This window comes from Miscanthus floridulus, chromosome 7, assembly GCF_019320115.1.
Source record: "Miscanthus floridulus cultivar M001 chromosome 7, ASM1932011v1, whole genome shotgun sequence".
Classification (NCBI taxonomy): domain Eukaryota; kingdom Viridiplantae; phylum Streptophyta; class Magnoliopsida; order Poales; family Poaceae; genus Miscanthus; species Miscanthus floridulus.
Genome location: NC_089586.1, coordinates 109,977,452 through 110,005,041, shown reverse-complemented (window position 1 = coordinate 110,005,041; position 27,590 = coordinate 109,977,452). Strand labels below are relative to the sequence as shown.

The window sequence follows — 27,590 nt, the reverse complement described above, 5'->3', positions numbered from 1 at the left end:
CCCTCACGAACCAACTTTCCAACAAAGGCTTGGCTCAGCAGGCAACGTTGCAAACAACGCGCAACTCATGGGCTGACCCAAGTACCTAAATGACAGGCCAGAAGGACGATCTAATCACCGATCGGAAGGCCTGGCCGAGAAGGAATGGCGTCCGTTTTTGACTCCGGCCCACCTCTTCGACCGAAGCGCTCACTTCGGTCTCCAGCCCGCCTCCGGACGGTATCTCCGACCGGAAGTGATGAGGACATGACACCCATGCATATGACTATATTTGGTGCATGGAATGGAGGGGAAGGAGGCCAACAAGGGTGTCCAAGTCAAGAAGGAAGCCCGAGGCTAATTCGGTTCGAGTCCCCGAGGTGGAGGCCCAAAGCAACTCAAGTTCGAGTCTGCCTCGGAATTTAGGACCAGTCTACCTTAAACTGGTCACCCAAGATGCATTCGGACTCTATTTTCAATGATCCACATATGGATGGAAAGATAATTTGATAAGGAAGCTAATCAAGTGTTTTCACGTCAAAAGCTCTTCGGAATCAATAGGAATTGTCGAAACAAGTCAACATCCAGAATCTGCCAACGTGCTGCGACACCTTCTTTTGGTCCGTTGGACCGTGTATCGTGTTTGGGCCCATTAGGGGGCGCGTCTAGGGTAGGCGACGACCCTAAGACCTTTATAATCATACGCCACCGCCGTTATTAGATTTTGAGTTTTGCTTAGATTATTCTATCAAGAACGGTTTCGTCGTTCATCGGTTTGTGAGACCCCAACTTCATGAGATAATCTTTCATCAGCAATTTGATTGTGTTCTTTCTTGTTCTTACTTGTGTTCTTCGTTGTGCAGCCAAGGATTAGCCTTCTTGGCGAGGTCAACCTGGTCCATGACTTGGTTAATAACCAGAGGAGCTGTGGTGCTAAGATTGCAAGGTTCGATCTTTTGATCTGAAGCCGGATCGGTGTGTCATTCTCCGCCACAACGATAGTTACCATCACCTGACGGAAGATCGGGATCCCCGTCTCCATTAAGTGGTAATCAAAGCTAAGATATACCGTCAGGTTCACATTTATTCCCTAGTTTGAGTGTTTTGTAGCCGTCCCATAGTCCAGTGCCATACTCGTTTTTCTTGTCCTAGAACCTTCCGCGCCATAGCCTTTGCATATTTCAGTTTTAGAGTCCGTCATGTTGAGTTTGTGTCCTGGTCGAGGTCTTGTTGCTGGTTAGATCGTGTTAGAGTCCAGTCATATGTTTTCCCCCATCGTTTCCATCAAATCTTTGCTGTTGTGACCAGTTTTACGCACATTGTTCCTGTTTTGTCCTCTAATTCGGAGTCAATTCTTAAAACTGGTCTAATTTTCGCATACGAACTCTGATTTTGATGTTCCATATATCAAAATCGATCAGAAAAAAAATTGGATCTGTCCATCCCCGCTCTATCGGGGTTCAAAAATTTTAAATTAGTCAAAAAGTGGTCACAAGATCCTCTTTTCGTGGTCACAAGGTTTTTGTTGATTTTGAGCAAGTTTCTTGAAAATTCCACAGGCCACGTCTTACACTTGTTTGAGCTCATATTTTCTGTGGTTACTTCTTTTATGCTCCTAAGTAAAGGAAAATATCAAAAAAATAAAATAAAAAAGTCAAAATCCCAAAAAACAACGACATCCCAAACAATAGAAAAAAAGAGAGGGGCAAAAGAGGAATAATATCTAGAGGAGCACAAAGAGAAGACCAAAGTGAGTTGTGTTAGCGTGTCCTGTCTGGTTCCTTGTTTGTATTGCTGTTTTCATCCACCATACTTGTTTTTCATACACATGTCACCTTGCTATCCACCATACTTTTATCACACACCTGGTACTTGAAATATTTTAGATTAGCAACGAGAACAAGTACTTTGGACTATAATTCAGCATTACTTTCTGTTACTGACTTGTATGCCAGATATACATATTACTCTTTGTGTGCCTTCCAAGCTCCACAAATTCTTCAGATCAGTACAGAAAAGGGGCTTTGCAATCTCGGTACCACTGCCTCACAGGTATCACGAACCAGTCGCCGGTTGTACCGCCACTGCTTGCGTTGGTAAAAACTTTGTAAGAGCTTGGTTCTTCCACTTGCTATGAAAAGTGACACCACTGCAACCACGTAGTCATTTGGTAGGGATAACTTTCACCGTTTGTTCCTTGTTTTTGTGTTTACAATGATAGGTTGTTCGTATCCACCGACTTATGATGGTATAGGTGCTGATGAGTACATAGAGTGGGAAATTGACATCGATAACATATTTGCTACTCGCTTTATGTGTCTAAGGAGGAAGGTAAAAATACAGCTAGTGTTTTGCGACATTCTGCTTTATCTTGGTGGGAGTCTTTAGATCTTTTTGATAAACCTCAAACTTAGAATGATATGAAACTTCTTATGCGAGAAACCTTTGTTAATCCACCTCCTGTTGTGACTTCGTATGTTGAGGTGCACCATTTAGAGGAAGAGTCTATTGTTATTCCTCTTGCTATGACTAACCTTCTGCAGAATAATGTACATAAGCGAGAGGATGACGTGGAAGAAAATGAGAAGCTCACAACCTCATATGCAAATTCAGAACCATCACTTCACCATGCACCTATTACTCCTGCTGAGAACACAGGTAATGCCCATGGTCCTACACTCATGGAAGGTAAAAATTGTCTTAATGTACTAAATTGTTCCACAAACGATGCTGTCATAGAGCAATTGTCAGTGGAACCCTCTCTTGATTTATCTTTGTCCCATGATAATTTACTTGATGTTCCTTGTGACAAAGATGAATTGGTTGAAGATGCTTCAGTTTTATGTCTTGGAACCAGTGACTTGTGCTAAAAATAAACATGTTATTCATATTGCTACTAAAATTAATGAGTTCAAACTATTGTCTTCTTTACATACTTTGGGTTACATTGAATTTGATGTTTTGTGTAACCTAGATTATTTGGAAGAGAGTCTTTTTAAATATGCTGATTTGTCTTGGTTTTCTAAACACACATATCATGTTATTGGCAGATATAACAACAAGGGACAATACATGATACATCGAGTATACATTCATAATAATATGAATTCTTCTTTTGTTGTACAAGATTATGATCGTTTAGAGGGCAGCCATAATAATACAAACATTTTCTCATGTTCCTTAAAGAAACAAGTTCACTTCCAAGAAGGGGAGCATTGCTAGTTGCTACCTATGTCTGCTCGACCATCTATTCCTGCATTGTCTTTGGTTAGTTCTAATCTTTTGCAGGATAGTGTTGACATACATCGTGTGCATTCGGATCATGGAGTCTACATGCTTGCTAAAATTTTTATGCGAGATGACATGCTTGAAACTTGGAAATATGGTCACATTCCTTCTCACAGTTATTTCAGTTTTCTTTGTCCTCGCAACTCCATTCTCCTTTATGTTGTGCAGAATCAGTTTCAAGCACAATCGACGTCGAGGACGGCTTTTCATCAAGAAGGGAAGAATAATGAGGACATGACACCCATACATATGACCATGTTTGGCACATGAGATGGAGGGGAAGGAGGCCAGCAAGGGTGTCCAAGTCAAGAAGGAGGCCCGAGGCTAATTTAGTTCGAGTCCCCGAGGTGGAGGCCCAAAACAACTCAAGTTCGAGTCTGCCTCGGAATCAAGGACTAGTCTACCTTAAACTGGTCACCCAAGACGCATCCGGACTCCATTTTCGATGATCCACATATGGATGGAAAGATAATTTGATAAGGAAGCCAATCTAAGTGGTTTAATGTCAAAAGCTCTTCGAAATCAACAAGAATCATTAAAACAAGTCAGCATCCAGAATCTACAAGGGTGCTGCGACATCTTCTTTTGGTCCGTTGGACCGTGTATCGTGTTTGGGCCCATTAGGGGGCATGTCCAGGGTAGGCGACGACCCTAAGACCTTTATAATCATACACCACCACCGTCATTAGGTTTTGGGTTTTGCTTAGATTATTCTGTCAAGAATAGTTTCACCGTTCATCGGTTTGTGAGACCCCAACTATATGAGATAATCTTTCATCTACAATTTGGTTGTGTTTTTTCTTGTTCTTGCTTGTGTTCTTTGTTGCGCAGGCAAGGATTAGCCTTCTTGGTGAGGTCAACCTGGTCCGTGACTTGGTTAATAACCAAAGGAGCTGTGGTGTTAAGATTGCAGGGTTTGATCCTTCGATTTGAAGCCGGATCGGTGTGTTATTCTCTGCCACAACGATAGTTACCATCACCTAACGGAAGATCAGGATCCCCGTCTCCATACTGCAATCTTAGCACCATAGCCCCTCTGGTTATCAACCAAGTCATGGACCAGGTTGACCTCGCCAAGAAAGCTAATCCTTGGCTGCGCAATGAAGAACATAAGCAAGAACAAGAAAGAACACAACCAAATTGCTGATGAAAGATTATCTCACGAAGTTGGGGTTTCACAAACCGATGAACGACGAAACTGTTCTTGATAGAATAATCTAAGCAAAACCCAAAACCTAATGATGGTGGTGGCATATGATTATAAAGGTCTTAGGGTCATCGCCTACCCTAGACGCGCCCTCTAATGGGCCCAAACACGATACACGGTCCAACGAACCAAAAGAATGTGTCGCAGCTACCTAGCATATTTCTGGATGCTGACTTGTTTCAACGATTCCTGTTGATTCCGAAGAGCTTTTAATGTGAAACCACTTGTATTGGCTTCCTTATCAAATTATCTTTCCATCCATATGTGGATCATCAAAAATGGAGTCTGGATGCGTTATGGGTGACCAGTTTAAAGCAGACTGGTCCTAGATTCCGAGGTAGACTCGAACTTGAGTTGTTTTGGGCCTCCACCTCGGGGACTCGAATCGAATTAGCCTCGGGCCTCCTTCTTGACTTGGACACCCTTGCTGGCCTCCTTCCCCTCCATCCCATGTGCTAAACATGGTCATATGCATGGGTGTCATGTCGTCATTAGGAAGGCCTAGCCAAAACACAGCTTCTGACTCTGACTCGCGTCTCCGACCGGAGATGCGTCAAACCCTTGCTCACTGCTCTTCTCCGACTGACACGATTAGAGCCGACTAGGACCAACCAACCGGGGATACCGGCTTGGTAAGGACCAAGAAATAGACGAAGAAAGTAAGGCAGGGCGCACAAGTCAAACCTCAATACCGGGGACCGTACCCTGTACACCTGTAGAAACAGTACTCTATGACCTCCCAGGCATGACAAAACCCAAGAAGTGTTGTAGGCGCTAATATTTTCTCCTACAGTATTATGAGCGTCATTAACTCTCATATGGTAAGGCTCCCCCACATGCCTCTGGACATCGACAGTGTTGTGGGCGCCGGCATTTACCGTACCAAGCGAACATGGTAAAACCCCATGCATTCCTCTAGGTATCAACAGTATGGCAGGCGCCGACGTCTGCCATACCCGAAGAAGACAACATGACCTTCCATGTGCATCTGACATTCGACAGTATTGTCGACGCCTACCATCATCCTATACCCACTGGCATGGGAAACAAGGCTTAGTAGCATACGTACTCTCTCTCTCACTTGTAAGGCCATCCCCTTCATCTATAAAAGGGATGCACTCTCTCCCAACAAGTAGGTTGATTGGATTGATCAGTTCACTAGTCCACAACAACAGAACCTCTAGATTCAAATCCTGAGCACACGCTCAAACACTTAGCACATAGTGGGGCTCCTATCACTCTTGGCTCCTCTGACCAGAGTTCGACCAGACCTCTTGTACCCCCTATTTTTCTCCTTCTTGTTTGTAAGCCAACTACAAATTTTGAGCACCTAGGCTTAGGAATAAAGTCACCGACCGACTCAAACTAGACATAGGGCATATTGCCTGAACTAGTATAAACCCTGTGTCATTGAGTGCTAGGCCACCTCCGATCACAACGTATGGCAAAACTACAAATATTTACGTGTTTGTCACTTTTTGCACCGACAGTTGGTGTCGTCTGTGGGGAAGACGTTGTACGTTCAACACTTTTTGGTCATCGGATGGCCCATTTTTCTACCACCTTCGCCATGGTGGGCTCAAGCGATACTACTCGCTTCGGCTCACTAGAGTTTCCCATACTCCCACCTATTGGGATGTGGGTTCCACCCATCTTCAAGCCGTCCCAGGCCTTCCTCTTTGGAAGCCTGAACTTCGTCACCGACCGGCTTGGCATACTACACCTCCGTGAGGATGCACTCATTCCGGCGCCCATCAGAGGGGCGCCCTCCATCGGCTCTGGGACGCACAATGATTTCAACGATGAGGCATCTATACTTTATTCTAAGCAAACTCTCTACTCAAATCCTGCTATGAGTAATATGCATACTATTTTTTACTATCTTCTGTCGATTATCTGAAGGGACCATATTAATCGCACCACGAACACCGTATGATCGGTTTCCCTATGGCTTCGCATCCCCAGCGGACGTGTGCGCTCAGGGGCTCCAAAGGACGCTGGTGCCATCCCCTCTCACATCCAAATTTATGGGAATGGCGAGCTATGCTCCTACCACTTTCCACGAACTCCTGCATGATGAGGGTGAGAGCGATGACTTTAGCATCGATGATGTGGCAACTAGCCACTGTCTATCCCAGGAGTGCGCTATGGTGAACACTCTGGGACAACCACCTATGGTTCCAGAGTCTATGTAGACTCACACCCCTCTAGACCCACGTACGGGGGCCCTCATGTTTGCACAAGAGCACATCGAGGAACTATGACAACAATGGTAGAACCAGCCGCCACCTACCTCGGCGCGCTTAGTGTGACACGTTGCGCCCCATGCGCATGACCTGGCAGGCGGTGCCTGAGGTCACGCTCGCTAGGTCCAACATGACATCATGAACGAGGGGAACGATCCCCCACAGTTCGCTCAGGCAAACCAGAACATCGTTGCTGCGGTAATGCTTCTGCATTGCGTTCCCAAGCCCATCGACCCCTAGGAGTGGGTAGTCTACTAGAACCTCGGGGTGCTGGTAGAAACCATCACCGTTCAATAGGTGGAAAGCTCTGCATCATGACTCTGACATGCGCCCTCTCTCCCTATCGGGGGAGTGGGGACGTGCCAGACGGATCGCTCCATCCGCTCACCGCTATAGCCACCAAGTACGGCTCAGGAGGCAGCGGCCGCGCTTGCTCTACACCGACCGTCGGTACATGAACGGCCTAGTTGTAAGGTCGAGATGGTAGACTAGAGGGGGGGTGAATAGTCCTTTCTAAAATTAATCGTGTCGGCTAACCGAAACAAGTGCGGAATTAAAACTATCGGCCTAGCCAAGACTACACCCCTCTATTTATGTTCTCTAGCACCTTCCAAAGATACTAATTAAGCAACAAAGGTGTCAGGCTAGCTAGAGCTCACCTAACCAATTCTAGAAGTAAGGTCACACAAACCTTGCCACTAGTACTTTAAGCAACAAGGGAGATCCTACACAAGCTAGTAAGCAAAAGCACAAAGCCACCTAAGCTCACTAGCAATGCCCAATAACAAGGCAACCAATGCCAAATTAGAGAGCACAATTACTTAGCTACACAAACTAAGTGATGCGACTAACAAATTTATACAAACTAAATTAGCCACGCAAGGGAGCTACTTCTATGCTACATAAGCAAGAAGGTAACTAGTAAGCTACACAAGCTAACTAATTACAAGAGCAACTACACAAGCACAATGTATATGAAATATAAATACAAGCTTGTGAAAGGGGATTGCAAACCAACAGGAAGAATAAGGTGGACACGGTGATTTTTCTCCCGAGGTTCACGTGCTTGCCAACACGCTAGTCCCTATTGTGTCGACCGCTCACTTAGTGGTTCGGCGGCTAATTGGCATCACCCGCCAAACCCACACGTTGGGCATCACAAGAACCTACCCCAAAAGTGATGGTAGCTCAATGACACGCTTTACTAGAGTTGCTCTTCGTAGCTCCCACGGGGCAAGCACAATGCCCCTCACAAAGCTCTTCTCCGGAGCACCGCACAAGCTTCTTGTGGGCTTCGACAGAGACCACCACCAAGCCATCTAGGAGGTGGCAACCTCTAAGAGTAACAAGCACCACCGGCTTGCAACTTGATCAGCTAGTGCCACTTGATGCAACCTCACGATGCAATCGCACTAGAATCACTCTCTCACACAATCGGATGATCACTATCAAGCATATGTGAGATGGAGGGCTCCCAAACACTCTCAAGCATAGACACAAAGTCCCCTAAGGTGCTCAGCACCAGCCATGGCTGAGGCCACCTTCTATTTATAGCCCCATGGGCTAAACTAGCCATTACCCCTTCACTGAGCAAAACTCGGGACGACCGAACGCTCTGGTCATATTGACCAGACGCAGGACCTCAGCGTCCGATCAACGGATTCTCGCCACATGTCGCCTCCATTCAACTTCAGTCACTTGATCTCAACGGTCAAGTGATGACCGGACGCAGCGGCACAAACTGACCGGCCACAGCAATCCCAGTGTCCGGTCATTTCTAGTAAGGTACCAGTCATGACCGGATGCGTCTGATCGGTCATGACCAGACACAACATCAGTGTTCGGTCCTTCTCCAACTTTTCTGTGTCGCCAATGTCACCGTACATTAGCCTGATCGGATGCACCCTGCCAGCGTCTAGTCACTTCCAGCGCTAGTGTCCGGTCGAAGACCGATGCCTGCACGCTCTCTGCCACCACTGACCAGACGTAGGACCCCAGCATTCGGTCACCACATGACCAGCATCTGGTCCACTCTGTGAAACCCTATCTTTTCTATATAGGGCGCCGGTGGAGTTTCAAACCCTTGTTGCCTCTGTTTCATCGCCGAGTTGATCCACATCAACTCTAACTTCATCTCCTTTGTAAATATGCCAACACTAAGACGCTCGTAGCGTCATCAGCAACCTGCATTAGGCCTGGCATGATGATAATGTCCACCAAACGGCGATGAGGGTAGGCGACACGGGTCCTGACCTAACTAGGCATGGTCACCGGCCAGACGACCGGAGTCCTAGCCCTGAGGGCCTAGGACCACGGGCCTTTGATCGGCATATCTAGAGAGCGCTAGTCCCACAACGCTTCCGATCGCCCACCAATATCACCAAGTACACTAGGGAGACAAACCTCGGTATTTGGCTCAAAGATTTCCGGCTCGCCTACCGAGCCAAAGGAGTGGATGATGACTATTTCATCATTCAGTATCTATCCATCTGCGTGGGGGAACATGTTCGGTCATGGCTTGAATTCCTCCCGCATGACAGCATCCGCAACTAGGCAGACCTCAAGAGGGTCTTTGTCAGAAATTTCTAGGGGACGTATGTTCACCCTAGAAACTCCTGGGACCTCAAGAGCTACTAGCAGGAGCCCAGTGAGTCCCTGTGGGATTACATCCATAGGTTCTCCCAATGATGCAACTCCCTCCCTAATGTCGTCGACGCAGACGTCGTCAGTGTATTCCTCTCCAGGATGACTTGTGAGTCCCTGATCCACAAGCTTGGCTGCTTGAAGCATCGTACCACCCATGACCTGCTCGATGTCGCCACTAACCATGCCTCCGGTGAGGACACGATCGGAGTGGTCTTCAATGGAGGCTGGGACAAAGGTAAGACCAAGTGCATAGACCAAGACAAGGCCCCTCCACACAAAGGGGCAAGAAGAACAAAAAGGATCGGCGCTGATTAGACAACACCGTGTTGGTCGCCGCGGCTGATCGCACGGGCAAGCAGCTCTAGTAGGGACTGCCTAACCACTTCAACAAGCTCATGGATAGCCCATGCACCAACCACGCCTACCCTATTAAATACCTCTACAAGGACTACGAGCTCCTCAAATATTTCCTACAATAGACCGGTGGGCCAAAAGAAGGAGATGGCAAAGAGGTGGCAACCAAGAAAGGTGGCACGGCGGGCAAGGATGGAGACGGCTTCCTCGATCCTGAGGAATGCATCATGATCTTTGGTGGATCCAACGCCATCTGATCCAAGTGCTAGCATAAGGTGCGCTATAGGGAGGCATGCACTGCCGAGACGGCCGTCCCCTCCTTCCTCAGCTGGTCGGAATCTCCGATCACCTTCGATCAGAGGGACCATCCCTCCCACGTCGCAAGACCAGGACGTTACCCGCTCGTCGTCGACCCCATCGTCTACAAGAAGCGACTCACCAAGGTGCTAATGGATAGAGGCAGTGGCCTCAACATCCTCTACATCGACACCCTCGAGGCCATGCGCATCCCCCGGTTGTAACTCCACCTAGCGGGCTCTCCCTTCCACGGGGTGATTTTAGGAGCACAAGCATACCTGCTCGGGCAGATCGACCTACCTGTCATGTTTGGCAACAGAGCCAACTTCTGCTCTGAGGTCCTCACCTTCGAAGTGTGGACTTTCTAGGGTCCTACTATGCCATCTTGGGGTGGCCATGCTATGCCAAATTTATGGCAATCCCCAACTACACCTACCTCAAGCTGAAGATGCTAGGACCGAACAATGTCATCACCATGAGCAACGCCTTTTTGCATGCCTTCACGTGCGACCGCGGGCATTTTGAGCTCGCCACCACTGTCATCAACTCATCCGAGCTTCCATGACTTGAGGAGTCATCGACCCTAGCAGTCCTAGACCGCAACAAACTAAACTCCTCGACGGCCTTCTGCCCGCTCGAGGAAACCAAGGTGGTGGGAATCGACCCCACAGACCCAACCAAAACAGTGTGGATCGGGACCCAGCTCCTAGCCAAATAGGAATGTGAGCTCGTTAATTTCTTGCACGCTAATCGCGATGTCTTCGTGTGGAAGCCATCCGACATGCCGAGCATACCGCGGGACATCACCGAGCACGCGCTGCACCTCATCTTGGGCTCAAAGCCCGCTAAGCAACGCTTGTGCCATTTCGACTATGAAAGGCATAGGGCCATAGGCAAAGAAATCACCAAACTCCTGGCAGCCAGATTTATCAAAGGTATTCCACTCTGACTGGCTTGCCAATCATATTCTTGTTAAAAAAGAAGATCAAGAAATAGAGAATGTGCGTTGATTATACTGGCCTCAATAAAGCGTGTCCAAAGGATCACTTTTCTTTGCCACGCATAGACCAGATAGTTGACTCCACCTCAAGTTACGAGATCCTCTCCTTCCTGGATGCCTACTTGGGCTATTACCAGATCATGATAAAAGAGTCTGATCAGTTCACAACCTTGTTCATCACCCCGTATGGTTCGTACTGCTACGTAACCATGCCTTTTGGCCTAAAAACGCTAGCAGCACCTATAAAAGGTGCATGCAATAATGCTTCACCGACCAAATCGACCTGCTCAATCAGCTTGATCAAGCTGAGCAGCCAAGACCAACAATCGCCGTCTATGTTGATGACATAGTAGTCAAAACGACTCAAGCTTGTGACCTGATCACAAACTTGGCTGCAACGTTTGCGAACCTCTAAAGGTTCAACATCAGATTGAATCCTAAGAAATGTGTTTTTGGGGTTCCAAAGGGGAAGCTGCTATGATACATTGTGTCCAAGCGTGGCATCGAGGCCAACCCCAAAAAAATCATGACCATTTCCAACATGGGCCCCATACACAACGTCAAGGACGTGCAAAGGCTCACTGGCTGTCTGGCCGCTCTGAGTCGATTCATCTCTTGGCTCAGCAAATGAGGGATGCCACTCTACAAGCTTCTCAAAAAGATAGATGCCTTCATCTGGACTGAGGAAGCTCAGCAGGCTCTAGAGAGCCTCAAAGTGTCCCTAACATTGGCTCCAATCCTCGTCGCTCCCGAACGAGGAGAACCCCTCCTCCTCTACGTCATGGCCAACAACCATGTGGTAAGCGCCGCCCTGGTCGTTGAAAGGGAGGAACCGGGACACCACCTTAAGGTCCAGCAGCCCATATACTTCATCGGGTAGGTACTCACCAACCCCAAGGTTCGATACCCCTAGGTGCAGAAGCTCCTATATGCCATGCTAATGGCGACCTAGAAGCTCCTACACTACTTCACCGACCATGAAGTCACGACCGTCACTTCATATCCGCTCGGAGACATCGTCCACAACCTCGACACCACGGGATGGATCTCCAAGTGGGCACTCGAACTCATGGGCCATGACATTAGGTATATCCCCCATACCACCATTAAGTCCCAAGCTCTCGTGGATTTTGTTACCGAATGGACAGAGGTCTAGCTATCGACCCTAGACATCACCCATGAGTACCGTACAATGTACTTTGATGGGTCCATCATGGCGCCCGGATCGGGGGCTAGAGTGGTTCTGATCTCCCCAGATAGGAGAAGGCTTCGCTATGCCATCCACCTCCACTTTTTAGCCTCAAACAACACCACGGAGTATAAGGCCCTCATCAATAGACTATGCATCGCCATCAAACTTGGTGCTACATGACTCTATGTTCATGGCGACTCAGAGCTGGTCATCAATCAGGTCATGAAGGAGTCCTCCTACAAAAGCCCCCGCATGGTGGCATACTACCAAGAGGTGCGCAGGCTCGAGGACAAATTCTAAGGAATCGAGCTGCATCACGTCCCCTAAAAGGACAACGATGCCGCCGATTTTCTTGCAAAATTGGCCGCCAGGTGGGATCCGTCCCTGAGTGGGGTCTTCATCAACGATCTCCATGAGTCGCCCGCTTGTGTCCTAGAAGGTCCAATCCAGACACACCTCAACGTCAAGCCAGCGCCCGAGGGCTTTGACCCCGATGCCAAGTCGGTGCTTGGGGGCTCTGACCCCAATGCCTCTATGACAACGTCACCTGCTGATGTCGCCATATTGGCACTTGATCAAACCGACTAGCAAGCGCCGCTACTCGCCTACCTCCTCGAGGAGGATCTTCTGCTCGAAAGGACTAAAGCCCGATGGATCGCTTGACATGCGAAGACCTTCGTCGTGCTCGGTGATGAACTCTACAAACGGAGTCCATCGGGGTGCTCATGAAGTGCATCCCCACCAACTAAGGGAAGCAGCTCCTCCACGAGGTCCATGACAGGATTCGCGGACATCACGTGGCCCCGAGGTCGCTGGTCAAAAAAGCCTTTCACCAAGGTTTTTATTGGCCCACCACACTATGAGATGTAGAGGAGGTCGTCTGCAGGTGTGAGGGATGCCAATTCTATGCTCAGCAAACTCATTTGCTGACACAGGAACTTCAACCCTTCCCCATCACCTGGCCATTCATTGTCTAGGGCCTCGATATGGTAGGACCCCTCAAAAAGGGCCCAGGCAGTTTCACTCACCTACTCATAGCAGTCGACAAGTTCACCAAGTGGATAGAGGCGAAGCCCTTCACCAACATCCACTCAGAAGAGGTGGTCAAATTTTTCCTCGACATCATCTACCGGTTCGGCATTCCTAACTGTATCATCACTGGCCATAGGACTAACTTCATCAAAAAGAAGTTCCTAGACTTCAGTAATGGATACGACATTAGGATCGACTGGGCCTCGGTCGGACACCCATGTACTAATGATCAGGTCGAGCGTGCCGATGGCATGGTCCTCCAAGGACTTAAGCCACGTATCTTTGACCGACTTAACAAGTATGCCAGACAATGGGTTGTAGAGGTCCCAGCGATCCTCTAGAGCCTGAGAACGACCCCAAACCGATCCATAGGGTTCACACCCTTTGTCCTGGCCTATGGAGCTAAAGCAGTACTGCCCTCTGACCTCGACCACGGTGCCCCAAGAGTGAAGGCTTTCGACCGTGATTGAGCCGTAGAGGCTCAGCAAGACGCGGTCAACCTGCTTGAGGAGGCCCGTGAGATGACCGTCATATGCTCTGCTTGCTACTAGCAAACTTTCCATAGGTACCATGAAAGAAAGATCAGGGGGAGGATCCTCGAAGTCGGTGATCTCGTACTTAGTAGGACCCAGTCAACGAAAGAAAAACACAAACTCTCTCCACCATGGGAAGGACCCTATATGGTAACCGAAGTGATCCGACTAGGCACCTATTGACTAGAGGACGACAATGGAAATGTTCTCACCAAACTTGGAACATTGAACAACTATGTTGTTTCCCCCCCTAAATTTGGTCTTACCGCTTTTTAGTCAAACACTTCCTCCTGTAAAGCACCCCAGCCCAAACACTTTCAGCCTGGGTCACTCGGGGGCTCCATGAGGGTATAGTACTAAATACTACCTCTCTTTTTTATCACATGGTAACAACCTTGTCCCCGAACAAAAGCGTGTTCCATTCCTTTGATTACCCTACGTAACTTTGTTCTTACTCCTAACCGAACGCACCCCGCCACGACCTACGGTTATGAGCAGTCGAGCCCCACGGGCCATGCCCAGGTTCTTAAAAGCTGTAGCCTACGGAACTAACGGGCAGACATGAAAAAGATATGACAAAAACAAAAGCCATGCTAGGATAAAAACAAGGAACAAATAGTGATTCTATCACAAAAATAGAATTGATGTATTCATTGATACAAAAAATTGTTTACACTGGGACTCACCCATGAACTCAACTATTACATTTTCTAACTACTTCTACTCCAAATAATATTGCGACCGCTCGATGACATCGCTAGACGCCAAAGGAGAGGCCACGACACATGCCACCAGACATAACCACCGCCATAAGGGCCCCACCTAGTTCTGCTACCTCAACTTCGACAAGCGCAACGGGTACCACAAGGGCCCTGCCCAATTCTGCTCCATCGACTTCGATGAGCACAACAGGTACCTCAAAGGCATCGCGCCCATAGATGCTCAGTAGAAGAGCATGGAGCTCCTAACCTTCTCATACAATCGAGGCAACTCCTAGGTAGAGACGCTGCCACCAAGGTATGGCCACCATGGCTGAAAGAGATCTCATCAAACTTTATGAACTGGCCAACTTGAGCAATTGTAGGCACGTAACCCTCCACTAGTATGATCCTGGGCAACTTCCCCTCCGACAAGGCTCGCCCAGTGAAGATCCACTAGAAAGAATCCACACATGGATCCATCCCAAAAAAGGCCTCGTAGATGAATCCAGCGTGCCATCTCCTTCGGTGGAAACCGCCCCTTCTTAGGTAAAGATGGCCAGCACCGCCTCGGGCAGCCTCTAGCTTGACATCACGCTTCGGATTCACGAAAGGATCTGTAAGTCCCCCCTCGCTTACCCTCTCTCTCACTTAGGAACCGCCGTGGCATACAAGCACTCTTGGTGAGGAGGAAGAAGGAGGAGAGGCAATAGTTGGAGAACAGGCAAAGGACTGCGATGAAAAGCCCTCTCCCTCCCCCTATTTAAAGAGGAAACATGATAGCTAAAGAGGGGCAAAAGATCAGAGTGAAAAACTCTCTCCCTTCCCACATTCAATGCGGATGGGAAACGATGGGACGCACCCTGACCGATGGGACGCACACTGACCGATGGAATGACGCTTGATCAGACGGAATGACGCCTGATCAGACGGGACATGGCCTGGGTATGGCCCACCACTACCGCACATTGGGCACAAAAACCAAAGCGTCACCACGCACAGGCAGCTCTCCGCCTCCCTAGGCGAGATTTGGAAAAACCCAAACAACAGGATCTCCGCTAGGAGAGACCATCGAGCTTCCTAAGTTGATCGAACGGCTTAGAAAAACACACCGAGAGACAGGTAAGGAGCAAAGGGACACCCCATGTAGTCCATGTTGACTCCGTCACGAATGACAAGCATGGGTCCTGGGCAGACATTTCTGATTGGAGCTCTTCAAACCTCGTCACTTGAGTCATCAAGGTAACACTACCGACCCTAGCTATTTCTTTATATAATCATTCATACATACATACAAGCATTCATTCCATACGCCCATGCCCCCTAGATGATTCAGGCCCTGAATCGCTCAGGGGCTCGGGAACTAAAGCATCGCATATGCAGCAAAATGCATCACAATGCTCCATGCTGTGTCACGAAGCGGCAGTTGCCTTATTCAACATGAGCAACGACTGGTCGGGGTTTGAAAGCCAACCCACAAAGGGCTCGAGGCTGCCTCGTGTCAAACAGAGCCAGGGGAGAAAATATAGAAGAGCCCCGCGTGGCCCTAGCCTAGTCTGCCCCGAAGCGGGCAGAGTCATCTCAACCTTCTTGTTCGATCCTAAACCTCTGCCAAACCCATAGAATCTCCATCGAGGGGAGGCCAGCGGGCCACCTGGGTCGGTCTCCGGAATGACCCAGGCATCTGCCGGGTTATGAGTAAAGGAGCAGTGGAATGTCACAAGAGGGCTATGCCGACCTCGTCACGAACGATGGACCCAGATCCCACTCAATCATACCTATTAGCGAGCTCACCAAGCGCGTCACTCTAGCCCGAGCGATCGAGGCAAGCGACAAAGCTCAGCCCCTCCGGTTGTGAGAAACCAAGGACGAGGTAACGCACATGACTCAAACCGACTCCTACCAAAGCCCAACGGGGCTCGGGGGCTCAAGACACCCAAAATGCCTGGTTCTGCGACCCTAAACTCTCCCCATCCCTCGGCTATGCCTCGACTGCACACCAAACACCTGGGTCTGTGACCCTGAACTCGCCCCATCCCTCGGCTACACTTCGACTGCACACCAAACGACTGGGTCTGCGACCTCAAACTCACCCTATCCCTTGGCTACGCCTCAACTACACACCAAACGCCTGGGTTTGTGACCATGAACTCGCCCCATCAGGATCCACAACTCTGACTCCATTGATCCCATGGTGTGCACCGACGCTAGAATCCGCGAGCTCCATCTTGTCCTATCCCTAAATTAAATGCCTTGATCCCACGGTGTGCACCGACGTCACGATCCATGAGCTCCATCTCGCCCGATCCCTAAAACTAACCGCCTCGGCTGTGCAACGATGCCTTGGTTGATGATTCTATCTCGACTAAAAAACACGCACACATGCCCGCTAACAAAAACCCCCAAGCGATCCTACCCGAATCACCCAGGGGCTCGGGGGCTACACTCGCCGATGAAACAAAACTTCCTCCACTGGCAACACAAAAAAACCTCCTAGACGATTCTGCCCGAATCGCCTAGGGGCCCGAGGGCTACACCCGCGGGTGCGCTCACGCGCACCCACCGTCAAGACAAAAATCCCCCAAACGATTCTACCCGAATCGCTCGGGGGCTCGAGGGCTCTTGTCAGGTTCATAAACCTGGGGTCCCTCACGAACCAGCTTCCCAACAAAGGCTCAGCCCAGCAGGCAATGTTGCAAACAACACGCATCTCATAGGCCGGCCTAAGTACCTAAACGACAGGCCAGAAGGGTAATCCAATCACCGATCGGAAGGCCTGGCCGAGGAGGAACGGCACCCATTTCTGACTCCGGCCCACCTCTCCGACCAAAGCGCTCGCTTCGATCTCTAGCCCACCTCCAGACGGCCTCTCCGACTAGAAGGCCTGGCCAAAACACCACTTCCGACTTCGACCCGCGTCTCCGATCGGGGATGCGCCAAACCCCTGCACACTGCTCTTCTCCGACTAGCGCGATCAGAGCCAACTGGGACCAACCGACCGGGGACGCCCGCTCGGTAAGGACCAGGAAATGGATGGAAAAAGTAAGGCAGGACACACAAGTCAAACCGTAATACCGAGGACCGTACCCTATGATGTAGACTAGGCCCAATCTTCTGAAAGATATGATAGTGTCGATTGGTGGAGACTCGGCGTTCATGATCTAGGCTTCGAACCAAGATTGATTCAGACCCCCACAACCATTACACCACCGCTCCGTTGGTTATCAACCACGCGAACACGATTGACCTCACCGAGAAGGCTGTCCTGCAAGCGAATCGAGAACACAAGCAAGAACGAGATGAACGCAATCTAAAATTGCAAATAAATATGAGGCTTAAGATAACGAGAAGGAGTTCAAGTCTTCATTCGAAAGGACTAATCGCCACAGGCGAACAAGATCAAGAACTGGGGCCCTGGTTCACAGCAAGCAGCCTTGGCGGCACAGTTGCAGCAAAACAATGTCTATTTTACGAGGAAATCAAGAACTAAACAAAACCCAAACCCTAAGGAGAGCGATGGCTGCTATTTATAGAGTCTTGGGCATCACCCCCCTGGACGCGCCCCCTAATGGGCCCAAACACGATACACGGTCCAACAGACCAAAAGACAGTGTCGCAGCACCCTGGCAGATTCTGGATGCTGACTTGTTTCGATGATTTCCGTTGATTCCAAAGGTCTTTTGATGTGAAACCAATTGGGTTGGCTTCCTTATCCAATTAGCTTTCCATCTATATGTGGATCATCAAAAACGGAGTCCGGATGCGTCCTAGGTGACCAGTTTAAGGTAGACTGGTCCTGGAACCCGAGACAGACTCAAACTTGAATTGCTTTGGGCCTCCACCTCGGGGACTCGAACTGAATTAGCCTCGGACCTCCTTCTTGACTTGGACACCCTTACTGGCCTCCTACCCCTCCATACCATGTGCCAAACATGGTCATATGTGTGGGTGTCATGTCCTCATCATCCTCCCCTTCTTGACGAAAAGCTATCCTCGGCGTCAATTGTGCTTGAAACTGATCCTGCACAACATAAAGGAGAACAGGGTTGCAAAAACAAAGAGAACTGAAATAATTGTGAGAAGGAACGTGACCATGTTTCCAAGTTTGTAACATGTCATCTCGCATAAAAATTTTAGCAAACATGTAGACTCCATGATTCGAATGCACACGATGTATGTCAACACTATCCTGCAAAAGATTAGAACTAACCAAAGACAATGTAGCAATAGATGATCTAGCAGACATAGGTAGCAACCAACAATGCTCCCCTTCTTGGAAGTGAACTTGTTTCTTTGAAGAACATGAGAAAATATTTATATTATTATGGCTAACCTCTAAATGATCATAATCTTGTACAACAAAAGGAGAATTCATATTGCTGCGAATGTATACTCGATGTATCATATATTGGCCCTTATTGTTATATTTGTCAATAACATGATATGTATGTTTAGAAAACCAAAGCAAATCAATATATTTAAATAGGCTCTCCTCCAAACAATCTAGGTTACACAAAACATCAAATTCAATGTAACCCAAAGTGTGTAAAGAAGACAACAGTTTAAACTCATCAGTTTTAGTAGTAATATGAATAACATGTTTATTTTTAGCGTAAGTGGTTGGTTCCAAAACATGTAAAACTGAAGCATCATCAACCAATTCATCTTTATCACAAGGAACTTTAATAAAATTATCATGGGACAAAGATAAATCAAGTGAAGGCTCCACTAAAATTTGCTCTATCATAGCATGATTGGTGGGAAAATTTAGAACATCAAGAGAACTCTCACCTTCCGTGAGTTTAGCATCGTGGGTTTTACCTTTGCTCTCATGTTCAGTAGGAGTAATAGTTGATGGTTCTAAATTGTCACATGAGACTGTGAGCATCTCATTTTCTGTCATGTCATCCTCGCTCTTTTGTACATTGTCCTGCAAAAGGTTAGGCATAGCAGGAGAAATAACAAGAGATTGATCTAGTTGATGCACCTTATCATTTGAATTAATTACAAGAGATGGATTAACAAAATTTTCTCTCATAAGATCTTTTATATCATTCCAAGTTTGAGGTTTATCAGAAGGATCTAAAGACTCCCACCAAGATAAAGCAGAATGATGCAAAACACTAGATGCATTTTTTACCTTCCTCCTTGGACACATAAAGCGAGTAGCAAATATGTTATCTTTGGCAATTTCCCACTCCATGTATTCATCAGCACCTATACCATCATAAGTCGGTGGATATGAACAACCTGTCATTGTTAGAATCAAACAAGAAAATACACAAGTATGTATTTTCCTATGAACTACTATAGGATGTAGACAAGGAAAAACAAGGCACTCAACTCTCAAACGTCTTACTACGGTCTTACAAGTGTTCTTGCCAAAGCAACAACGGTGCAATCGGTCGCTGATTGTGATACCGTTGTAGCTTGAGTGTAACAGTTGCAAGGCGAACCTGTACTTGATTAGAAGAAAGTGGAGCTTGGACAGGCACAATATAGTAGCAAGAAATAGCAATAATTTAATTTAGAAATTGTAAGATTGAAAAGTAGTCCCAAGCTAGTCTATGTCGCTAGCCTAAACTCGTCCTGAACCTAATTCAAGCAAGCAATACAATACAACTCAACACAAGGACTCAAAAGGATGCAAGCACTTCTGAACTTTTTTTCCTTCTTTATTTTTTCTCTCTCTTTTTTAGGTGCGGCTTTTTTTTCTTCTTTTCATTTTTACACCTCTTTGCCTTTTTCTTTGTTTTATGTTTTTTATCTCACAAAAGTGCCACACATAAGAGATTAGACTTTAGATATTTCCACCGTGGAAGAAAAATACTTAACCGAGGAAGCCATAGAAGGAATTGCTAGACAAACCAAACTCAATCACGCAACCCACTTCGTGACTATTTCAGATCCAAAGAAAAACTAGAGATCAATCTGATACAAGCCACACTAGGAAACAAGACTTGACACTAGACCAAAAACAAGATCATAACACAACGAACACTAAGACGCGGCGAGGGACGATAGTTCAATAAAGTAAACTGAAATTAAAAAAATTGCAAAGGCACAGCGAGGCTATAGGACTAGAGATATGTGATAGTGTATATTTTTTTGGGCTTTTTGTGGACTATAGGTAAAACAAAAACAGTAGCAATCTAAAGGAGAAAACAAAGTTATACCTAACGAGCAACAAGGGCTCTGATACCACTTGATGTAGACTAGGCCCGATCTTCTAAAAGGTATGATAGTGCCGATTGGTGGAGACTCGACGTTCATGATCTAGGCTTCGAACCAAGATTGATTCGGACCCCCGCAACCGTTACACCACTGCTCCGTTGGTTATCAACCACGCGAACACGATTGACCTCGCCGAGAAGGCTGTTCTGCAAGCGAATCGAGAACACAAGCAAGAACGGGATGAACGCAATCTGAAATTGCAAATAAATATGAGGCTTAAGATAACGAGAAGGAGTTCAAGTCTTTATTCGAAAGGACTAATCGCCATAGGCGAACAAGATTAAGAACTGGGACCCTGGTTCACAGCAAGCAGCCTTGGCGGCACAGTTGCAGCAAAACGATGTCTGTTTCACAAGAAAATTAAGAACTAAATAAAACTCAAACCCTAAGGAGAGCGACGTCTGCTATTTATAGAGTCTTGGGCGTCACTCCCCTGGACGCGCCCCCTAATGGGCCCAAACACGATACACAGTCCAACGGACCAAAAGACGGTGTTGCAGCACCCTGATAGATTCTGGACGCTGACTTGTTTCGACGATTTCCGTTGATTCCGAAGGTCTTTTGACGTGAAACCAATTGGGTTGGCTTCATTATCCAATTAGCTTTCCATCCATATGTGGATCATCGAAAACGGAGTCCGAATGCGTCCTAGGTGACCAGTTTAAGGCAGACTGGTCCTGGAACCCGAGACAGACTCGAACTTGAATTGCTTTGAGCCTCCACCTTGGGGACTCGAACCGAATTAGCCTCGGACCTCCTTCTTGACTTGGACACCCTTGCTGGCCTCCTACCCCTCCATATCATGTGCCAAACATGGTCATATGTGTGGGCGTCATGTCCTCATCACCCTATACACCTGCAGAAACAGTACTCTGCGACCTCCCTGGCACGACAGATCCCAAGCAGTGTTGTAGGCGTCGATATTTTCCCCTACAATATTGTGGGCGTTATTAACTCCCATACGATAAGGCGCCCCCACATGCCTCTAGACATCGACAGTGTTGTGGGCGCCGACATTTACCATACCAAGTAAACATGGTAAAATCCGTTGCATGCCTCCAGGTATCAATAGTATGGCAGGCGCCGACGTCTGCCATACCCGAAGAAGACAACACGACCTCCCACGTGCATCTGACATTCGACAGTATTGTGGGCGCCTACCATCATCCTGTACCCGTCGGCGTGGGCAACAAGGCTTAGTAGCATACGTACTCTCTCCCTCTCACTTGTAAGGCCATCCCCTTCATCTATAAGAGAGGATGCGCTCTCTCCCAACAAGTAGATTGATTGGATCGATCAGTTCACTAGTCCACAACAGCAGAACCTCCAAGTTCAAACCACGAGCACACGTTCAAATACTTAGCGCATAGCGTCACTCTCGGCTCCTCTGACCAGAGTTCGATCGGACCTCTTGTACCCCTATCTTTCTCCTTCTCGTTTGTAACCCCACTGCAAACTTCGAGCACCTGGGCTCAGGAATAAAGTCACCGACCGACTCAAACTAAACGTAGGGCACGTTGCCTGAACCAGTATAAACCCTGTGTCATTGAGTGCTAGGCCACCCCCGATCACAACATACGACAAAACTATAAATATTTACGTGTTGATCATTTTCTGCATCGACACAAAGATTCAGCCAAAATAAATAAAAAAGAAAAAGACAAAACCGCCTTAAAAAATGCTTATAACAGGGCCAGGAGATAAGATGAACGGTTTTAAAAGTTGAGGGATGTGTTTTATCCGATTTTAGAGTTCAGAGAGGAAAAATAGACTTTCACAAAAATTGAAAAAGGTAATGTGGACTTTTTCCTTATCATCCATTCAACATCCTCAAACAAGTTACCCCCTCCGGCCCTCCGTCTTACTCGCGTCTTAGCAAGATAAATCTGGTTTATCCTGTTCAGACGTTTTTGGCTTCTGGAGCTTTCGCCTCTTGCTGATGAAGGGTGTGCCTAGATGATGGGTGGTGTATAGAAGGTCCTAAGCTCCTTGATCATCCTCGGGGCTTGGGTTATATGGATTGGAAGCATCGGAACCGTTATGTTTTACAAGGTTTGGCGCCTAGCTTAACGGGGGATGTTGCAGCTTGCTGCAGATGAACTGCATTCATGAGTGTTGGCTGGGCCTCGATGGCTTTCCCTTTTGACTGCCCTACCCCCAATGAGTAGTAGGTTGAGGTCATGGTCAATTTTCTTTGTAACAATTACAAGCGCATGAGTAATCCATAAGGGCTTGTTTGGTTGAACTAATATCCACCTTAATCCTTATGTGTTAGAGTAAATTAAAATTAAAATTAGTTAATTTTTTCTCTAATCTACTTTAATACATGTGGATTGAGGCAGATATGAGTGGAGTTGAACAAGGTCTAAGCTGGGGCGGTTGGTTGTTGTACTCCAGGTAATTTACTCATTTTTCCTCTTCTATATAATGATATGCAGCTCTACAGCGTTTTTGAAAAGATAAAAAGTATGAGTTTTTTACCCATATCAATATTCTCAACTAGAAAGGTACCCAAAGGACAAAGATACTGGGCACCTCCAACTCGGACCAGACCACCAACTATTTATCTTAAGATGGTACATTCCACGAACTAGAAAGTGGCATGAAGGTTTTAGAGGCCAGGTTTACACTATTTACTTCTTTAGAATCACTGTCAAGGGGTTCCAATTGAGATTTTGTATAAGATGGTCCACTGCCGCTCATCTTTTCTCTATGCCGGGCCCAGGTGACTAGATATAAACCAGAGATGATCAGAAATCCACCAATGATACTGCAAATAGACACGGGAGAATACATACTTCAGAATTGATCAAAAGAAATGGAACACATTAATCGCTAGAGAATAAAGCAAAAGGTTAGGTAACTAAAAAGTAGAACAGCTAACAAACCTATCTATATACCTTCGAAGAATTGCTAGAGATGATAGAAAGCAAAAGGTTAGGTAATTAAAAAGTATAACACCTAACATACTTGTGTATATACCTTCCAAGGTAAATTGGGCTTCCCAGCAAAAGCATTGACAGTAAGGCAGAGAGCATTGGTTGAAGAGGGATGTATAGAGCCACCATAGCAGGGCCCAGAAGTTTGTTGGACCATGTTAGTAAACAATTATTAAGAGCAGACGAGATAACACCCTGGAATAAGGGAAAGAAATTGAGTTTGAGAGAAAAATATTTCTTCTAAATGATATATATTAACTTCGTTTTTTTTAATTCAATAAAGACTACTGCAATGGGATGCAATTCAAAGCAATGCATCAAAAGCACATATACATATGAACTGATGACGACATGTAATGATGTAGGAACACAGACAATAAAATTTATAAAATTCTGATAACAGCTTCATAAGGTACATGTAAATTGAGTGCAATTCTTACAGCATATACAACAGCAGCAAGCTCTGATCGAGTCAAAGACCAGTCCTTTTTGTCATTTGTTGCAAAAGTTCCAGAAATGACCATCAGAATAGCTCCAAAAAAGTATGAGTATGCTGTTAGTGACAAACTCGAAGGATACTTCACCAAAATAGGAGCCTGAAACAGCATTCCAACAAGAAGGATAATCATAAAAGATAGTAAAACATTCTGCAAAAGGAATTCTAGCACATTTACATCCTGGCATGAGTTCCGGTATACTGAAAGGCAAGATATTAAACTTGAATTCAGATTGCAACATAAATGTAATATTAGTCGAAGGATGCTGGACACATTGTCTCGATATAAAGAATTAAAGACTAATCTTTGTCACTACAGTGGATTATAAAGAATTAAAGACTAATCTTTGGCTGTTCTCCTATGCTCAGACAAAATCCAGTTCTTTAAGTTGTGATGGGCTGATGGCCAGTTCGCCCCGCATCATGTCCTTTCTAGGACAGGGGGAAGATGCGAGGAACAATGGCTGTATGAGTAGGGGAGTTTGGATCTAATAGATCCTTAGCGTTTATTTCAGATTTGAGCTAGACCCCAAAAAAACCCATGGACTCCGTCAATCAAAACAGTGAGTAGAATGTTGATCAATCGATAACGTTGCCAACATTTTTTATGCCTTTGTCGAAATAGCTTACAGCGGCTTACTCAAATTGTGCTTCCAAGCGTGTCAATCTTTCCTTTTTCAAGCAAATAATAGTATCGACAGAGAAAAAAAAGCATTAAAATGCATAAGCAAACGAGTGGATTGACAGCCAGCAAATGACAAGTACAGAAATACCTGCAAAGCGAAATAAGCAGCCATACAGAGACAGTTCCCTATCAAGCACAGCACTCCAATATGCCACTTTTGCAGCCCTACCGACCCGGCTGGTTCAGTCTGTGACTGTGACATACTAGCAGGCATAGCACCACCTAGCTCGAGCTCGCCGCTACCGAACAGCGCTGGTCCCCTGTATAGCACCATGAGGACAGCGCCGAGCACACAGACTACTGTGCCACCAATCTTGGTGCGGCCCTCAATCGAGACCAAGCTCACAGTTTCAGTCCTGCAAACAGGCAATGTTTTTGAACACATAGCAGAAGTAGTAGACTCGAGTGCGTTGACCTGAGTGAGAGAGAGACGGACCCCATGATGACGGCTAAGATGAAGGTAAAGACAGGAATGGACGGCTGAATTGCGGCGGCGTAGGTGGGGTTGGTGTAGCTGAGGCCAAGCAAAAACAGCAGCTGGTTTGCAAAGATGCTGCAGACCAAACACGTATAGATCCGTCAAGAGCAAATTTGCAAGCAACGCCAGCAGCACTGGTTGCAGATTCAACATTGCGCGGTTGCGCCAAACCGAGTGAGTGGACTTACCCTGTGAGACCGAGGACGAAGAACGAGACCAGGAGCCTCCAGGTAACAGGTGGCAGAGCCTTGGCGTGCGAGCCGCGATGTTGGAAGACGGCGAGGGGCGCGAGGACGGCGAGGGCAAGGAGGTCGCGGAAGACGCAGAAGACGACGCGGTTGACGCCGACGTTGAGCGCCAGCTTCGCGACCACGTGGTACCCGGCGTTGATGAGTTGCGAGCCCACCATCGCCGCGTGCGCCCGCCTCCCGTCGCCGTTCCGCTCCCCGGCCGCCATCCCCGCCGAAGCCGATCTCGCACACGCTTCCGGGTTCCGTTCCGGTCGTCGTCTTGAATTTAGTGTACGGAGTAGAGCGTTTACTACAATCGATTGGGCTGGGCTTCTTTGTTGGTCAGTTGGCTGGGCTAGTTGTCGATGAGCATCTTTGGGCTGAAGGCCCCGGCGGCCGTTGTCGGCAGCCACGGCCCAAATTCCATGACAGGAACTCAGCGCCGGAGCTCAAACGAGCAATCTGGTCTAGTCTAGGCTGGGCTGGGCTGCTACGATTCATTCCTCCGTAGTTAGACCCGGTCTGTTAGCCTGAATGGGTCGCATTTCAAGTTTCACAAAGTTTTTTTCTGTCTGAAAAATGAACGTGATTTTTTAAAAGCGTACTACCTCCGTAGTTCAATCACGGTTGACTCCAGACAAATTTTATTCTCCTATATCCAACAATAGTTAGAGGAGAGAATTCCTTATGTGACACTAAGAAAATGAGTCGTTTCTTTCTTGGCCTTGAAATTTTCTTCGTTCCCTATTTGACACCCACTTAAACTTTCATCCCTAATTTGACACTACCATTAAATCCGTTAGCTAACGGTGTTAACTGGCTATTAAAAAGACAATTTTGCCCCTAGAAAAAAACGGCGAAGCAAATTTGAGAGGAAAAAAAACCTGCGCCCGCCTCTAATGCATGCGCCCAGCTGCAAAAAAAAAGTGCAGGTTTTTTTTCCTCTCAAATTTGCTTCGCCGTTTTTTTTCTAGGGGCAAAAACGTTTTTTTAACGGCCAGTTAACACCGTTAGCTAACGGATTTGACGGTAGTGTCAAATTAGGGATGAAAGTTGAAGTGAGTGTCAAATAGGGAACGAAGAAAATTTCAGGACAAAAAAAATAACGACTCATTTTTCTAGTGTCAAATAAGGAATTCTCTCTAGAGCTCCCTTACAGAATTAAAAAAAAGAAGAAGACGTACAATAGTCAGAGCTGCGAGATCACTCTGCTATAAAGAATAGTTGAGCTGACTCAGCTCGGCTGTGTATCCTGGGGTCTTATGAAGCTGATGGAAGCACATGGATGCCACATGTCCTGCTTTTTTTTTTTTGTCAAACTAACACTCCCGATTCCCGAATTTTGAAGTCAACCTGCCAGTCAATTATTCTCAACTAGGACTAATCAATTATTCTTATATTAAACAAGTTTTGCCTCCTTAAAAAATGTCTGCATTATTAGCATATGCCATGCTCTAATAAGACAGTTCTCTCTTCTGGAAACGCTGTGCAAAGGTCGTGCCAGAAAAAAGGAACAGTGGAGCAGTTGACTGGAGCTATCATATTTATATTATATAAGTTGACATTATTATGTATATATGTATGAAAAGGCTGGTTAGATTTTTCGTTTTTCAACTATGAGGAGATTCATTGCATATATATATGTAGTCAAGGACTCAAGGTTTTGACTTTCTCAAATGCATTGTTTTCAATGATAATGCTAGGGGAAAAGGCGCGCATTGTCATTCATCACGTACATCACCCAACACTTCAACAGGGCACCACAGATGCGCCACGGGATCGAGTTGACCTTGCCCCATGCATTTAACCAATCACAAAAGTCCAACAAAAACAAAGTACAGGTCAGGAAGAAAACAGTTAGAGTTTGACTCGATCGATGCCCGTATAAAATATAGATCAATATATATAATGCTATGCATGCTTGCGTATTTTCCGCCACCTGCGAAATATAAAAACTTGTGGAGAAGTCATCCATGCATGCATGAGGACGCTGTTGACATTGTTTTTCTAATAATACATAATCGATGTGAAGCAGTCGCCCCGTACGTTTGTTCCT

The 27,590-nt window shown here is 46.8% G+C and overlaps 1 protein-coding gene across 1 annotated transcript; it reads right to left on the bottom strand.

The window, feature by feature from the left end:
• Window positions 1–23,103: 23,103 nt before the first annotated feature.
• LOC136464236 (WAT1-related protein At3g45870-like) lies at window positions 23,104–25,800 on the bottom strand. Its single transcript, XM_066463197.1, has 6 exons — window positions 25,493–25,800; window positions 25,263–25,379; window positions 24,915–25,182; window positions 24,086–24,241; window positions 23,689–23,840; window positions 23,104–23,476 (listed from the first exon to the last, which is right to left on the bottom strand). Exons 1-6 carry the CDS (start codon window positions 25,759–25,761, stop codon window positions 23,275–23,277), a joined length of 1,164 nt encoding a protein of 387 aa, XP_066319294.1. The 5' UTR covers window positions 25,762–25,800; the 3' UTR covers window positions 23,104–23,274.
• Between the last annotated feature and the right edge of the window lie 1,790 nt (window positions 25,801–27,590).

Excerpts from the sequence above, each read along its gene's own strand:
- LOC136464236 (XM_066463197.1), bottom strand. The coding sequence starts at position 25,761 with ATGGCGGCCGGGGAGCGGAACGGCGACGGGAGGCGGGCGCACGCGGCG. Across the intron at positions 25,380-25,492 it reads TTCGTCCTCGGTCTCACAGG|CATCTTTGCAAACCAGCTGC; the intron begins GTAAGTCCACTC and ends TTTGGTCTGCAG. Across the intron at positions 23,477-23,688 it reads AGCCCAATTTACCTTGGAAG|TATCATTGGTGGATTTCTGA; the intron begins GTATATACACAA and ends GTCTATTTGCAG.